The following is an 18171-nucleotide window of genomic DNA, read 5'->3' as shown; positions in this document are numbered from 1 at the left end:
AAACAGAAGGAGACAACGAACGGGCAAAAAAATTATACAGGGGTGATAACCTTTCCCGATGTTTTCCAAAAAGCTTAAAAATAGATTTTTTGACTGGAGCTACACTTTAAAAATGTACCAGTTCAAAATTACAAACAGATTCTACTTAACATAACAAACCTACACAGTCCCTGTCTTGTTTGCCCCACCTGGATACTGCTGTTCTGAGTATATAGGGCCTGGGGGCCCCACGCCTTTCCTTTTTTTAATTTGGGTACGGGGTTACCCTTAATATCCGTACAGGACCCAAAGGGGCTGGTAATGGGCAGGGGGGCTACCCATGCAATTTTTCTCAATGATTTTCATTCTCTCCCAGCCTTACCATCTTTCCCTCTGACGCACCCTGTCGATTAGTCTGTCCCGCCATGTTTTCAGAGCACTACACTGCACAGCCATTTTGCCTTTGATGCGAGGGTCACACATGGCAGCCAGCATCAGTTATGGGCAAGAGGTGGTCAACTCCTGCGTGTGCCTGCCCAACTCCATCAGAAATGTGTTTAGCAGAACCAGCACATCAGGTTGAGGGCCACCACAAGGCAAAGGTTCCTCAGCCGACTCGAACAGCTCCAATTTGCTCTGAAGGTGGTTGAAGAGTGGGAGCATATTACCAATGCTGGCATCCTCGCGGCTTAGGTGTTCTGTGACAGAGAGGAAAGCTTTGAGGACTGCCACAATCTGCCCAATTATGGCCCAGTCCTCCCAGGCTAAAGGTCTCTCTATGCCAATGTTATGATCACAGGCCATGGCATGTAGAGCCTTCTGCTGCTCAAGGATGCAGCATTGCTAGGGTTGAATTCCACCTAGTCCCCACATCCTGTTTTAGGCAGTGTTCTGGAAGGCCTGCCTTCCTCTGTACCACCCTGAGGAGGTGGCTGTCCCTCACACTCCGATGGAAGTGGCCAGCGATCTTCCAACAAGAGTCCACCACTTTGGACAGCCTTCCATCGCCGCCAGAAATTCAGTCAGTTTCCACCTGGTGGAGAAGGTGGGCTGAGCAGCGCACACCCACAAAGCTGCCATCCCTTACAGCCTTGACCATGTTGCTGCCTCCATCAGTGACAACATAGCCAATCCAGTAGTTGTTGTCTGCCTGTCCAAACCACTGCAACAACATTTTCTGCAGGGCTTGCAGGATGTTTTGTGCTGTGTGCTTTCATCAAGCACCTCAGTGTGCAGGAGGAAGGAATGGTGCCCCTGTTTGTCAACTGCTGACGAGGATCCAGATATTTGAACTACATCATGGGACACTTTGGCCTGCCACCAATGTGCCGTCAGGCACAGGAAGGTGTGCTGGACACTACACGCACTCCACAGGTCAGTTGTCAAGTGCACTGCCTGTCCACCTGCCCTTCCAATCTCCTCCTTGAGCATCCCAACACAAGACCTGTATAAAGCTGGCACCACAGTTTGGCTGAAGGTCTTACGTGATGGCACACGGTACTGTGGTGCAACAGCCTGCCTCAATTGCTTGAAGGGCTCATCTTCCACCATGTTGAAAGGTGCTCCTCCAACTGCAATGAGCTGGCCAATCAGGCGTGTTATTTTACGTACCTGCACCCGAGACATACCCTTACTCTGAAAGCCACCAAAATCTTCCAGGGTGGCCTGGTTGGTATGGATTGGATGCGGGATGGTAACAGCATTATTTTCTGCCTTATACTGGCTGGTGGTGCTGGCACTCATGGTGGCTGTGGCAGTGCCACTATTGGTTCCCCTTCTGGTGTTTGGAGGAGTGGCCATAATACTTTTCTCCCCTAACAGCACTGTGTGGTGGTGCACACGCATGTGCTGGTTCATGCCACTATTACTGAGATGGCCTATGTCTCCGCCCCGGCTGACCTCCCTGCCACAGTGATTGCATTTGGCCTTCTGACCAGCACCAATTCTTTTAAAATGCTGGCAAATGCTGGAATGGCAGCCACTACTAATGACACTGCCTGATGGAATCCCTTCCACTGCAGTGGCCACACTCTTCCTGAGGTTCAGCAGGAGCAGGAGGAAGAGACCTGAACATCCCTGGTATTTTGGGTGCTGTGATGGATTGAGGCCTAATGTTTGCATTAGCTCACTCTGATGCTGGAGGCTTAGAAAGCACTTGAGCAGGGGTCTTTTCAGAAGAGAAAAGTAGTGGGGACTGAGGGGAGATAGTTTCCGGGCTGTCGGTGGTGCCAACATGGGTAGAGGGCTGGAAATTAAATTTGTCTACAACAATGTCAGGATCATTAGAAGCAGTAAACTCTGTCTCCTTGCTGACCACTGCCAAGCTCCCTGTAGTGCTGATGGTGATGGCGCTGGTAGCAATGGTGGTGTTGACATCATCATGAGCCTCAGCCTCCTGACATGTTTCCTGCTGCATGGCCCGGATCTCCAGCTTTGGCTGCACAAATGTATGTGCACTGGGAACCCCTTTGGCCTGCCCTCTTCCATAAGAGGTACCAATGGGAAGCATGTTACCAGTAGCAGTGGCAGAGGTGGAAGCGCCACTTTTGCTATGAATTGTGCTGCTGGTTCTAGGAGGTAAATCCTGGAACAGCTGGCAACGTGCAAATGTCTGCTGTTTGCCAGGCTCTTTACCACAAGCAGTCTTCACTCCCATTCGCCTCAGCTTTATGGGAGGTGAGCTGAGCTCAGAGGGGGCAGAGACAGAACGTCCCACCTGCTGCTCATGTACACAGCTCATAGCTCTCCCAGCAGCACTTTTTGGCCTTGTTTGCTGCTCATTTTTCCTTTAAAAGTTAGAAAAATGTAGACAAAAAAAATATGATTTTGATCGCAGCAAACTAACACCAAAATCACCAAATGTACAAAAAAAAAATATTATACCAACAGAAAATAACACAATATTAACTAAATGAAAAAAAAAAAAAATATCTCTCAAAACCAACCAAAAAACAAATAAAACCAGAAACTAAACACTAACAGATGATACACTCGCAAACTACAACAGATATAAACTAAAATGAACAATGAAAAGCTAAGGATTGCAAAGATATTCGCTCAGATGCACAGACAAATAATCGTGTGATCTGCTCCATGATGTGTCTCTCTCCAAGAGGGATGAATATTGAACTCGATCTAGGGTTGCTTCATTAGCAATTTTTGATCGGGCTGGATGTTATTTTTGCAGCACGGTTTTCTCTTGCTGTTATTTTTTTATATACAATGAATTGTCATTGTGTATAAGTTTATATATGTTATCATTATGTGTATACATGTGTTGTACGCGCACTGTAAACAGTGTGATTACACATATATGTATATATGTATTTTTATATATATTTTATATTTATTTAATTTTAGTTTAAATAGGACCAGTGACTTAATTAGTGATATATACATGTGGGTGAATGCAGGTGTATTTCCCTGTATGTGGTCATGATCCATGTAAATGGGTCAGTGGAAATTTGGGGGATAGGGGAAAGGCTGCACTATGGAGATAGGGTGCTACCCATGCCAATGCAGATGTGTTGAGAGCGACTCCCTCTGTGGAAATTCTCCGCTTCTATTCACTGCCAGTATCTGTGTAGATATTGCTTCTGCTTTTGTTTTGTGCAGTTGAGCTTCAGATTGTTGGAGCGATATTTACATATAATTATCTAACGTTTGTTAGATTGTATCATGGATTGACTCTGTATTAATGAGCAGTGTGAACTGAAGCATTGATGGAATGGGGACAAAGGTGATGCACATGTGTGGTGATTACACACCGCCCATTGAAAGCAGTTTGGGGAAAATAAAAGTCAGTTTGTCTTGCCTAGTGACCAGTTCCATGATTAAGTCAATTTTATGACGAAATATGTTGGATTTTGGCTACTAGGTAAATGAGAGGGGTACATATAGGATGCTGAACATCTTAGCCCTTTTACGTAGCCCGTTGGAATGTGTCCTATCGGACCGTGTTGTCGGATAATCCGACTGTGTGTGGTATGCATCGGACTGATTCCGTCAGATTATCCGTCGGACCAAATTTTCCAACATGTTGGAAATATTTTCCGACCAACTGGTTTGATCGGACATACTCCAATCATGTGTAGAGAATTTTGATCGGACCAAGTGCCACGCATGCTCAGATCAAATTCCTAGACCAAAGCTATTGGCTACTAGCCTGAACGTAGTCCTGTCGTAACTAAATAATGTCATCACGTTCTGAATGATCGGATTTTCCAACAACTTGGTCCGACTGTGTGTATGCAACAGTTTTGGACACAATGCGTCGGACACAATCCGTCGGACAAAATGGAAGCAAATCTTTTCTTTGTTGCATGAGAGTATCTATGAGAACAGCCGTGGCATCTATGGGAACAGCCGTGGCATCTATGGGAACAGCCGTGGCATCTATGAGAACAGCTGTGGCACCAGCCCTGTATTCTGAATTGGAAATTTGGATATCCCATTTAAACCCTGTAAAGGGGAAAAGCACATCCAGCCAAACACGAAAGTGTGAGGCATATACAGCGGGTGAGTGTAACCACATAAGAGGAGAGGAGTCACATCTAGAGCGGTGTGGTGGAGGAGTGTAGATGCAATCTGCTGTTTATTCAAGAGACACTGGTTAAATGTTTTTTTCACTGTTTCTTCACTATTTCATTATTTAGATTATGATCTGAAGATTAAACGTATGGACTATGATTTCAATGGGATACATTACATTATGTTCTCAGGAACTTTCACAGTGGTGATTGTAACAATTTTTTTAGGAAGTGGACATTGTCTGATAGAACTTCAAACAATTCACTTGATTCTCGTTCTCTGTTTATTTATTTTTAGTGTTGAACAATATTTAGCCACAGGGTGATTTGTTTCAACAGATTGTATGTATATGCCATCACTATTCATCTGGTGACATGCACTATACAATAATTTGTGTTAATTGATTTCGATACAAGTTATTATTTATTATTTTTTCTTTTTCTCTATTTTTGTATGCACAGGGCAAGGTTTGCACAGTGTAGTAACATTTAGTAATTCATGTTCACTGGAGTGGATCTATAGTATTCAGTATTTTTGAATTCACTGGTGTGGATTTATATTATATTCAGCGCTACTTATTCTATTGTTTAGATAAGGATTATTGTACACATTTTGTTTTTATAAAGTGGCGGCTTAGTTTAAAGTTTTTGTTCAGCGCAGGGGTGATACACAGTAGATGGGGAAAGAGTGAGCGTATCTTTGTTTTACCATCAGCATCGACTGTCATGTTGAGATATATATATTTTTGCCTTTAAATTCATCGTAAGGAATGTTCGTATTTGTTAGGACAAGTTAACGAACCTAATGACAATACGTATTTCGTACAAATCGAAATTGAATTTCGGACACGAATTACGAAGTACAAATTAATTCTAATGCGAACCATAATGGAATGAAACAAAACAAATTTATTGACGGCACCCATGTCTAGTCTGTGTCCTCCATGCCCCATCTATCAATTATACCCTTCCCCCAGTCTGTGCCCTCCATGTCCCATCTACCCATCACAACCCTCCCCCAGTCTGTGTCCTCCATGTCCCATCTACTCATTACACCCCTTCACCAGACTGTGCCTTCCATACCTCTCTGAATGTCAGGTTAAGAAGTCCTTCTTCAAAGAGCAACATCAGATTTGCTTCTTCGTCAGCACAAAACCCATAGGTCCCTGTGACTGGAGGTGAAGGGATTTTGACCTGAATAATACAATGGAACAAAATATTACAGCGCACACATGCAACAAATACATTTACCTCCTGCAAGGCTTATTTAAAACACCGAAACATTTTCAAAAAACACTATAAAAAAATATGGGGATTTGGTCACACCATATTGCTATATAGTGCTTAAGCCCACTTAGGCCGCGTACACACGGGCGGATTGTCTGTCCAACTTAGTCCGCTGAACCGTGTTTCAGCGGACAATCCGCTCGTGTGTGGGCTTCAGCTGACTTTTTCAGCGGACAATCTGACGAACAAAGTCTTACGGAATTTCCGTAAGACAGTCCGTTCAAACTTGGTTTTGTCCGTCCAAACTTGGTTTCAGCGGACAGTCCGCTCGTGTGTAGGCAAGTTGGACGGACTAAGTATGGCGCATGCTCAGAAAGGATTTACACGGCCGAAGGTTGCATTGCAGTGTATAGGACGTAGTTTTTCTAGTCCCGTCGTACGTGCTGTACACGTCATCACGCATGCTTTCAGCAGACTGTCAGCTCATCGTGTGTGGTCAAGTCCGTTCATGCTAATCTTGAACGGACTGTCTGTCGGATTGTCTGCCGAACTTAGTTGGGCAGACAATCCGCTCGTGTGTACGCGGCCTTACTGCGACAAAGTACCCCATGATTAGTGAGTCCTACACTATCAATATATCAGGAGATCCTGCTTCTCTGAACCATGGGAGCAATACACGCCTCTATATGGGAGAACATGAGGTCTCCACCCATGACACAGTTTGACCCTAATGAGAGGCACTAATGAGGGAGTGGGGTGCTCCGTGCCCAAAAGGCATCTTTTAGGGTGTGCCCCCAAATATCTTGTTTTTCTGAATAATGCCATGAACACAAAGTGTACAATCAGAGTGATAAGCATAAAATGTTTTTACTGCCTACATTTGTAGTGTGGGGATTCATTATAAATCAGCATAATTAATTCACAGAGCTGATAATATTTCAATAAACCATGCTCATTTCACACCCCCCTCTCAAACAAAGAGGAAAAACAGTTGGGGGGGGGGGGGGGATTTATATGCATTTTACTCATCAGCATAGCAGCTAATGCTGCGTACACACAACCGGTTTTCCTGTCGGAATAAACACTGAAGGTTTCCGCTGAAACTGTCTTGCCTACAAATGATCAAACCAAAGTCCGACCGTCTAGAACGTGGTGACGTACAACACGTCCGACGGGACTAGAAAAGGGAAGTTCAATAGCCAGTAGGGATGAGTTTGGTGTTCAAGTCAAATGCATGTTCGACTCGAACACTGGCTGTTCGCCCGTTTGGCGAAGCCAGAACTCTGTGGGCCGTTTGCGCCAAATTCACGTGGCGCTCACGGCCCACAATGCACTGTGCCTTCGCAGTGCATTGCTGGCTCATGATTGGCCAAGCATGCACTGTGACCCCGCATGCTTGGCCAATCACAGCGCTGGCAGCGAGGAGAGCCATAATTGGCCGCAAGCAGGATGCCTGTGGCCAATTATAGCTCAGGGGGTTTAGTACACGCCCCACACTATATAAGGCCGCAAGCGCGGCGGCCTTGTGTAGTCTGTTCCGGCGTGCAGGGAAAGAGCTAGATAGGCAGGGACAGTGTGTTCTTTTCTCAGGCATCTGCAGGAGTTAGTGGGTGTTGTGTGCCTTCAGCGCAGTATACACCTGTATCTACTCTTTAATGCTGTTGTTCTCTAATACAGCCATCTGCAGAAGTTAGTGGGTGTTGTGTGCCTCCAGCACAGTATACACCAGTATCTACCCTTTATTGCTGGTGTTCTATAATAAAGGCATCTACAGGAGTTAGTGGGTGTTGTGCGCCTCCAGCACAGCACAGTATACACCTGTATCTACCCTTTATTGCTGGTGTTCTCTCATACAGCCATCTGCAGTAGTTAGTGGGTGTTGTGTGCCTCCAGCACAGCACAATATACAGCTGTATCTACCCTTTATTGCTGGTGTTCTCTCATACAGTCATACAGGCATCTGCAGTAGTTAGTGGGTGTTGTGTGCCTACAGCACAGCACAGTATACACCTGTTTCTACCCTTTAATGCTGGTGTTCTCTCATACAGGCATCTGCAGGAATTAGTGGGTGTTGTGTGCCTCCAACGCAGTACACACCTGTATCTACCCTTTATTGCTGGTGTTCTATAATAAAGGCATCTGCAGGAGTTAGTGGGTGTTTTGCACCTCCAGCACAATATACACTACCCAATTGCTGGTTTTCCCATCTCCCTGCAGGCCATTACTATGTCTGGAAGGCCAAAAAGTAGAGGCAGACAGTCACGAGCCAATAAAAGAGGGCAGGCATGCTCTGTGTCTAGAGACAACAGTGCATTGTCCTCAGCATGTGGCCATGGGACACGCTTGTCCTTATTTTCGGCAGCTGGACATGTTGAGCCACATCATGCCAAAGATTTGGTAGAGTGGATGACCAAGCCCTCTTCATCCTCCTCATCCTCTCACCCAGGCTCAGGGTACTAGCAAAGCAGCTGCCAATGCATCCTCTTCCCTCATCTCAATGTCATCATCAGTCACTCCTTCCCTAGACCCACCATGTCCTCCTGAAGAGTCCCCCGAACTGTTTGAGCACAGTGTTGGGTACACGCTCCAGGAGGATTCCCAGTGTTTTGTAGGCTCTGATGATGATACCCAGCTAGAGGAAGGCAGTAGCGTGAGCACAGAGAGAGGGGTTGCTCAAGAAGGACAGCAATCTGGCAGCCATGTTCCACCAGCTGCAGCATACTGCCAGGTTTGCTCCAGTTATGAAGAGGGAGGGGATGAGGAGGTCACTGACTCCACATGGGTGCCTGATAGGAGAGAGGAGGAGGAGGAGGCACATATCCAATGAGGCAGGATGCCCTCCAGGGGCCAGCTTAGGGTCAGCCCACAGAAGGTGTAGAATTAGGTGTGTCACAGCCAAGTACTTGCGGGCACTCTGCTAGCAGTACACCCACATCCGATTGTAGCAGGCAAATTTCCCTGCCCCAGCTGCTGGTCCTTCGAAAGAAGTTCACTCCCAGCCATCCACATGCCCAGCGGTTGAATGCTAGCACTTCAACTGCTGCCTTTTCAGTTGGTAGACTCTGCCCCCTTCGGTGAGTTTGTGCAATGTGTGGTACCCGGGCTTACAGGTTGTCCTGAGGCAGTCCAGGAAAGTCTGTGTGCATTTCCGCCGATCATTTAATGCCAGTGCTCTGCTGGCTGAGCTCCAAAAGGAGTTGAACCTGCCCAAGAACCGCTTTATGTGTGACATGCCAATCAGGAGGAACTTATTGTTGGCCATGCTGCAGCGGCTGCACATGCAACAGAGGACCATCAATGAGTACCTGTGCGACTACGGCACCAGGACAGGGTCAGGGGAACTCTGTTTTTTCTCACCACGCCAGTGGGACATGATCAGGAATGCATGCACTGTCCTGTCACCATTTGAGGAGGCCAAAGGATGGTGAGCAGTGACAGTGCATGCATCAGTGACATTGTACCTCTTGTCCACCTGTTGGAGCATACGCTGCGTGGAATAAGGGACAGGGCACTTGAGGCAGAACAGAGGCAGGAAGAGGAGGACTTGCCTTTCAAGGCCCCCTTTATCCAGACAGTGTTCCTGCTGTCCCACCCATAACACAGGAAGAGGATGAGGAGGAGGAGGAGGATTGTGTCAGCATGGAGGTGGAGCCTGGCACTCAGCAGCAGCAGTCTTTTAGGGACGATTTACAGTCCTAAGAAACCCGTGGACTTCTACTTGGCTGGGAGGAGGTGGCTGTGGATAATGTTGTCCTTAGTGACCCAGAGGACTCCGGACAAATGCCTCAGCTAACCTATGCTGCATGGCCTCCCTGATCCTGCAAATCCTGCGGAAGGATCCTCGTATTCTTAGGATCAAGGAGAGGGACCATTACTGGCTGGCCACTCTCCTTGATCCACGGTACAAGGGTAAGGTTGCGGACCTTATCTTGCTTTCACAGAGGGAGCAGAGGATTAGACATCTCCGGGAGGCCTTGCAGAAAGGTCTGTGCAATGCGTTCCCAGAGACTGGGAGGTTACAAATTTCTGGTCCTGGACAATGTGTTGCTGAGGCTTTGATCAGTCACAGCCCCAAGGTATGATCGGTTCCAACAACCATCGCCAGCGTCTGATTTACATGGTGTAGGAATACCTAGGGGCAAGGTCAGACTTGGACACCTTTCCCACCAGAAAATCCTCTGGCTTACTGGGTCTTGAGGATGGATCACTGACCAGAGCTTGCACAATATGCAACTGAGCTACTGGCCCGTCCTGCATCCAGCGTTCTTTCGGAACGGACCTTCAATGCTGCTGGTGGCTTTGTAACCGATCACAGGGTGCGCCTGTCCACCGACTTGGTTGATCGACTGACCTTCATAAAGGTGAATCAGTCTTGGATCACCACCAGCTACTAAGCACCTGAAGCTGATGTAACTGAATCATTTTTTTTTTTAAATGTCACATCCCTTCAAGACTGCCTATGCTGATGCTGAATGACTGTCCTGTTATGTTGACTGACTATCCTCTTCCTCCTCAATGATCCCATTGATATCTTTGAAGAACAATTTTTCAGCCCCTGTGTCGTAGCACCAGCACCAGTGCCTAAGGCCCAATTTTTCAGGCCCTGTTCAACAAGGGCATGTAATACAATTTTTGATGCAATGCTTTGCCGCAGGGCTCATTCCTGCACTCCAACTAGAGTATCTGGGAGTGGTTGCAGTGTCATGGCACCAGCAAGCAGTGCCTAAGGCCCAATTTTTCAGCCCCTGTTTAACAGGGGCATGTAGTTACAATTATTGATATAATATTTCACAGCAGGGCCCGTTCCAGCGCCCACCGAGAGTAACTGTGAGGACTTATAGTGTTGTGGCACCAGCACCACAACCACCAAATGCCCAATTTTTCTACCACTGTTCAACAATGGCATGTAATTACAATTCTTGATATAATCGTTCACAGCAGGGTGCTCCAGCGCCCACCAAGAGTCACTTTGAGGGCTTACAGTGTTGTGGCAACACCAACACCTTAGGCCCCCATTTCTGCAGAGCATATAGGGCAGGCCCCTACTTTCAAACATCCAACTTACAAACGTCTCCTACTTGCAAATGGAAGAAGACAACAGTGAGATGAAAAAAGATGGACGGCAAAAAAATGATACAGGGGTGATAACCCTTCCCATGTTTTCCAAAAAGCTTAAAAATAGATTTTTTGACTGGAGCTACACTTTCAAAATGTACCAGTTCAAAATTACAAACAGATTCTACTTAACACAACAAACCTACACAGTCCCTGTCTTGTTTGCACCGCCTGTATACTGCTGTTCTGAGTATATAGGGCCTGGGGGCTCCATGCCTTTCTTTTTTTTATTTGGGTATGGGGTTCCCCTTAATATCTGTACAAGACCCAAAGGGGCTGGTAATGGGCAGGGGGGCTACCCATCTCATTTTTCTCAATGATTTTCATCCATTTTGCCGAAACCAGATATTACATTAAAACCGCAAGCAGTTTTAAATGACTTTTTTTCCATTAAATGTCATTTTGTGCAGGGACTTTTCTAAACACAGGAAACACATGGCACTTCACAGGCATACTATAGACACCCCCAGCACTATATTTAAAGGAATATTTCACTTTTTTCACTTTAATCATCATTAAAATCAGTGCTCCTGAAAAAACTGCCATTTTTTAAAAAAAATTTGGCATTGACCCATGTCCCCTGGGGCAGAAGCCAGGTCCCCAAACCCTTTTTAGGCAATATCTTGCATATTAGCCATTAAAATTAGCACTTTTCATTTCAAACGTTTGAGTCCCATAGACTTTAATGGAGTTCTAAAGTTCACACGAATTTTCAGTCCGTTCTAAAGTTCTGGTGCAAACCGAACCAGGGGGTGTTTGGCTCTTCGCTAATAGCAAGTAGCCAATAGCCTCCGTCTCGTACTTGCTTTAGACCATGCGTCATTTTTTGTCTGTCGGAACAGAATACAGACAAGCGGTTTTCCAGACAGGAATTGGTTCCGTCGGAAAAATTTAAAATATGTTCTAATTTTAGGTGTGTCAGAATTTTCGTAAAAAAAGTCTGATGAGGCCCACACACGATCGGAATATACAATGAAAAGATTCCGTCTGACTTTTTCTTTCGGAAAGTCCGACCTCGCGCACTGCCGAAAAATTTGTTTGTTTCATTCGTTTTTCCTTTTTTTTCGAAATTCGGAATTTGAAAATTTGCAAATTCAAATATTTGGAATCGGAAATGAAAAAATTCCTGAAAATTTGAAAATAAGAAAGTAAATTCTGAAAATTAGAATGAAAATTCTAAATAATAACTAACTATTAAATTGTAGGTATTGGGATTTCCTTTCTAATTAGGCTGGTAGTGGACATAACGAATACAAATTTATCTGAAGTTACAAATTATACTAAATAAAGAATGCTGCATCTAAACAAATAGAATGGAGCGAACTAATATTAAATAATAATAATAATACGTTATTATTATTATTATTATTATTATTAATTTGTTACGTTCCATTTGCTTAGATATGGCATTCGTTATTATGGCTAATTCGTAACTTCAGATAAATCTGTATTCGTTATGTTCACTAACAGCCCAGTTTGAAAGGAAATTGCAATACCTATAAGTTATTAGTTAGTAATAGTTATGTTATTACTATTTAGTTATTATTTCCGATTTTCACATTTTCAGGTTTTTGAATTTTCGGATTTTCAAAATTCTGAATTTCCGAAATTTCTAATTTCCAAATTTTCGAAATGCTGAAATTTAGAATTATTGAATTTTCGAATATTCTGAAAAATTCGGAAGACTTTAAAATTTCCAAAATTCGGATTTTTCCAAATTAACACATAATTGTTAAAAAACGAATTTGGAACTAATTGAATTGCACATGTCTACCTAACACAAGATCTAACAACAGGGTGATATCCAGTTACTGGAATGTCTCCAAATGTTATATGAACTTTCCCTTAAAAACATTTGAAGAGCTTAGGAGGGGCCGCTGTACTAACAACCTGATGTCAGTACAGATATCTCCCCTGCTGAACGTTTATGTTCTGACAAGGAAACTGCCCCCCCTCCCCCACAGAACACTCTGGTCAGCACTCTCAGCCATTGGCGATTGGGTGCCAATTGGGAGCCCTTTTTCAGTCATGCCCCTTTGACTGAGGCCATCTGAACAGGTGGCTTCTGTCGGACCAACTTCTGTACACACGGGGCGAATATCATCCGGTATGTACTAGGCTTTACTCTCGAGTCTTTACAACATCAAGAATTATACTCAGTCAGGACTAACTTACCTTTGTGATCTTGGTGGTGTTCACTATTATTATGAAGATTGCCTTCATTCTTAGACAGACTCCTGATCTGCCAACCACAATGTATTCTACGGGTTTGGGTGAAGGAGAAGGACCTTGTGTGGTATGATCGGTGGGTAGCACAGTGGTACGATGTGTGGTGGGGTGTTCGGTCTTTTTTGGACAATTATCACACTGCGGAGTTGTTATATTCTGCATAGTAGTCGGTCTTGGTGTGACAGATTGATTGTCTCCGATGTTCTCTGCAATAAAAGATGAGATGAAGACAGATGAGTGACATCTCAATGACAGATACAGCTGGAATATTTTTGGGTGAATAAATCAACAATCAATAGATCTCTTTTCTAGGCATGTGCACTGCCAAAAAAATTGTTTTCATTTGTTTTTCAAGGACATTCGTTATGATTGCAATTTGTAAATTAAAATAAAATCTGAAATTCAAAAAAATTCTGTAAAAAAGTAAACTTGAAAAAAAATCTAAAATTTGCAAATTCCCCAAAAAATCCAATAAAAAAAATTTGAAATTCGTAATTTTGAAAAAACAAAAACTGATAGTCAGAAATTCGAAAACTCGAAAACCTGAAAATTCTTAAATCTGGAATAATAACTAACTTGAGCCTCATACACATGATTGGTCTTCAAACAAACTTTTCAGTGGATTTCTGTCTAAAGGGCGTTGGCCATGAACTTGAATTGCATACACACGGCAGGACTTTTTCAGCCAACTTTCACCAAATCAAGTGTTTTTTCAGCTCTTTACTGCCACCCTTTGGTCAACTTCTGTATTGTTGTCTGATCTTTTGCATTGGTTCTGAGCATGCATGTTTGTACTTTGGACTAAAGTCCTATGGACTTGTGTACACACGATAGTATTTTGCACCATAGGACTTTTGGTGCCGGAAAGTTTGTCTGTGGGCACAGCGAACATTTGTCCGATGAAAAACGAAAAAGTTTGTCCGATGGAGTGTACACACGGTTGGATTTTTCCTTAAAACAGGTCATTTGCATGTTTGTTGTCAAAAAGTCCATTCGTGTGAATGGGCCTTAATAATAACTTAATTGTTACTATTAAATTATAGGTATTAGGATTTTCTTTCAAATTTGGCTGTTAACCACTTCAATACCGGGCACATAAACGCCTTTCTACCCAGACCAATTTTTAGCTTTCAGCGCTGTCGCACTTTGAATGACAATTGCGTGGTCATGCTACACTGTACCCAAATGAAATTTTTATCATTTTTTTGCCCACAAATAGAGCTTTCTTTTGGTGGTATTTGATCACCTCTATGGTTTTTATTTCTTGCTAAATGAAAATTTTGAAAAAAAAATGTTTTTGTTTCAGTTTCAAAACTTTGTAAATAAATACGTTTTCTCCTTCACTGATGGGCACTGATGGGACTACACTGATGGGCACTGATAAGACAGCACTGATGGGCACTGATGAGGTGGCACCAATGAAGTGGCACTGATGAGGTGGCATTGATGGACACTGATATGTGGCACTTATAGGCGGAACTGATGGGCACTGATAGGCGGCACTGATGGGCGACACGGGTGGGCACTGATAGGTAGCACAAATTGGCACTGATAGCTGGCACAGATTGGCATGGATAGGCGGTACGGATGGACATGGATAGGCGGTACAGATGGGCATGGATAGGTGGCACAGATGGGCATGGATAGGCGGCACAGATTGGCACGGATGGGCACTGATAGGTGGCACGGATGGGCACTGATAGGCGGCAGGGATGGGCACTGATAGGCGGCATTGTATTGTTTTATACAGTACTAATGGATGCCAATCAGTGCCAAACAATAATGCATGCCAGTCAGTGATGCCCATTGTGGGAACTGATTGCCATCCATTGTGGGCACTGACTGGAATCCCTGGTGGTCTAGGGTGGCATACCTTGTGCTGGGTATCCCTGGTGGTCTGGTGGCGTCCCTGGTGGTCCAGTGTGGGCATCCTCGAGAGGAGCTGTGCTGATAATCGATTAGCACACACCCCCCCGTCAGAGGAGCAGCCGATCGGCTCTCTTCTACTTGCATCTGACAGACGCGAGTGAGGAAAAGCCGATCACCGGCTCTTCCTATTCACACTGTGATCAGCCGTGATTGGACACGGCTGATCACGTGGTAAAGAGTCTCCGTAGGAGACTCTTTACCGAAATCGTAGTTGCGGGGTGTCAGACTGACACCCCGCAACAACGATTGCCGCGATGCGTGCCCCCGGGGGCGTGCAGCGGATCAAAATCCTGATCACGTCATATGACATCCGGTTAGGATTTTGAAACCACTTTGCCGCCGTGCTTTTGTTATAGGGTAGGCGGCAAGTGGTTAAGGCTTGTACACACGATCAGACTTTTTGAAAACAAACATGCAAATTACCTGTTTTAAGGAAACATCCGACCGTGTGTACGCTCTATTGGACAAACGTTTTTGGTTTTCATTGGACAAATGTTGGCTGTGCGAACAGACAAACTTTTCGACAACATAAGTCTGATGGAGCAAAGTCCGATCATGTGTACAGAAAACCATCAGACTTTACAAACACGCATGCTCAGAACCAATGCAAAAGATCAGACAACAATATAGAAGTTGACCAAAGGTGGTGGAAAAGAGCAGAAAAACCATGTGATTTGGTGAAATTTGGCTGAAAAAGTCTAATCTTGTGTATGCTTAACAAGTTCATGGGCAACGCTCTTTGTACAGAAATCCATGGGAAAGTTTGTATAAAGTCCCATGGGAAAGTTTGTATAAAGTCCTGTGTATGAGGCTTTAGTGAATGTAAAGCCTCATACACACGATCGGACTTTGTACAAACTTTCCTGTGGATTTTTTTATAAAGGGCGTCGGCCAAGAACTTGTATTGCATACACACGTCAGGACTTTTTCAGCCAATTTTCACCAAATCACGTGGTTTTTCTGCTCTTTACCTCCACCTTTGGTCAACTTCTGTATTGTTGTCTGATCGTTTGCATTGGTTCTGAGCATGCGTGTTTGTACCTTGTACAAAAGTCCTATGGTTTTCTGTACACACGATCAGACTTTGCTCCATCGGACTTTTGTTGTCAGAAAGTTTGTCCGTTCGCACAGCCAACAAAAGTCAGATGAAAAGCGAAAAAGTTTGTCCGATGGAGCGTACACACAGTCTGATGTTGTTCCAAAACAGCTAATTTGTGTATTTGTTGTCAAAAAGTCCATTCGTGTGTACGGGCCTTTTCGATTACGAATTTATCCGAAGTTCCGAATTATCCGAAATAAAGAATGCCACATCTAAACAAATGGAACGGAACAAATTAATACTAATAAAATGTTTTTATTATTATTATGTTAATTTATTATTATTAATTTGTTCCATTTGTTTTGATATGGAATTTGTTATTTCGGATAATTCATAACTTTGGATAAATTTGTATTCGTTACGTTCACTTAAGCCGCGTACACACGTAGCGGTATGTCCGACGTACTTAGTCTGGCGGACTTTCCGAATGGGCTACTTGCCCACACACGGCACTTTTTGAGCGGACTAATACGGCGTACTAAGTCCGCCGTACTATCCGCCCTACTTTTGAAATGAACGGACTCGCCCACACACGCAGAGGAAAGTTCGCTCATTTTGAGCGCGTCTCCAGGTAGGCGGGGCCCGCGAAGGAGACGTCGCTGGCCCCGCCGCCTGGTATGGACTTAAAGGGGAACCCCAACGCCAAAAAAAATCGGCGTGGGGGTCCCCCCCAAGTCCACAAAAGACCCTTGTCCGAGCCTGCTACCCGGCCGGCCAGGAAAGGGGGGGCGAGCCCCCTCCTGAGCCGTACCAGGCGGCGTGCCCTCAACATGGGGGGTGCCTTGGGGAAGGGGGGGCCGTGCGGCTCCCCCACCCCAAAGCACCTTGTCCCCATGTTGATGAGGACAAGGGCCTCTTCCCGACAACCCTGGCCGTTGGTTGTCGGGGTCTGCGGGCGGGGGGCTTATCGGAATCCGGGAGCCCCCTTTAATGACACCGCCCCTTGTCCCTATATAAGTGGCAGCGCAGCGCGTCCCTGGCATTGCGGTCGGAGAGATCGTCGAGTCAACATCTCCTGGAGAAGAAGAAGAAGAACGGAAGGCGGCGGCGACAGAAGACCGGGCCAACGCCTGTAAAAGAGCTATAAGAAGGTGCGGTGGCCCGGCAGAAGAACCGAAGAGGGGGACAAGATCCCCGAAGTCGGAAGAAGAGGCCGGCGGCGAGGAAGAAAGCCGGACTCCTCCGCTAGCAAAAGAGCTAAAAGAAGATAGCGGAGGAGTCCGGCGAGAAGACCCCCGAAGACAGAAGACCCCCGGAGCTGTGCAATAAAGTATTTTATCTCATGTGTTGTGTTTTTTTTGTACTTTTATTTTACAGGTGAATGGGTAGGGGTACATTGTACCCCATACTTATTCACATAGGGTGGGGGGGCCGGTATCCGGGGGCCCCCTTATTAAAGGGGGCTCCCGGATTCAGATAAGCCCCCCGCCCGCAGACCCCGACAACCAACGGCCAGGGTTTCGGGAAGAGGCCCTTGTCCTCATCAACGTGGGGACAAGGTGCTTTGAGGTGGGGGGGCTGCACGGCCCCCCCTTCCCCAAGCCACCCCCCATGTTGAGGGCACGCGGCCTGGTACGGCTCAGGAGGGGGGCGCTCACTCGCCCCCCTTTCCTGGCCGGCCGGGTAGCGTACTCGACAAGGGTCTGTTGTGGACTTGGGGGGGACCCCACGTCGATTTTTTTCGGCGTTGGGGTTCCCCTTTAAGTCCATACCGGGCGGCGGGGCCAGCGACATCTCCTTTGCGGGCCCCGCCTACCTGGAGACCCGCTCAAAATGAGTGGACTTTTCTCCGGGCGGGAAAAGTCTGCTCATTTCAAAAGTACGGCGGACTGGCATACACACGGCCGGATTGTTCGCCGAAATGCGAGTCCGGCAGGAAGATTGGAGTGCAACACAGCATTCTAAGTCTGCCGTACTTTCGGGTCAAAAAAGTATGCCGGAGGCTACACACGGGGGGATTGTTTGGCGGACTTGAGTTTGCCGGACTTTTCCACCGGATTGTTTGATCGTGTGTACGCGGCATAACAGCCAAATTTGAAAGGAAAATTCCAAAACCTATAATTT

General features: G+C 45.6%; 1 protein-coding gene across 1 annotated transcript in view; it reads right to left on the bottom strand.

The window, feature by feature from the left end:
* The window catches only part of LOC143961578 (uncharacterized), an 83274-nt gene extending 69995 nt beyond the window's left edge, over positions 1 to 13279 (bottom strand). The window contains exons 1-2 of the mRNA XM_077470887.1: positions 13026 to 13279; positions 5592 to 5702 (exon numbers count right to left, since the gene is read on the bottom strand). Coding sequence (XP_077327013.1) covers positions 5592 to 5702; positions 13026 to 13241 — 327 coding nt within the window. The 5' untranslated portion in view covers positions 13242 to 13279. The remainder of the gene's footprint in view (positions 1 to 5591; positions 5703 to 13025) is intronic.
* Between the last annotated feature and the right edge of the window lie 4892 nt (positions 13280 to 18171).

Source organism: Lithobates pipiens, unplaced genomic scaffold, assembly GCF_037356315.1.
Source record: "Lithobates pipiens isolate NorthernLeopardFrog02 unplaced genomic scaffold, aLitPip1_a1.2 Scaffold_8, whole genome shotgun sequence".
Classification (NCBI taxonomy): domain Eukaryota; kingdom Metazoa; phylum Chordata; class Amphibia; order Anura; family Ranidae; genus Lithobates; species Lithobates pipiens.
Note: the sequence above shows the minus strand (reverse complement) of the source record. Positions and strands in the feature narration are given on the sequence as shown.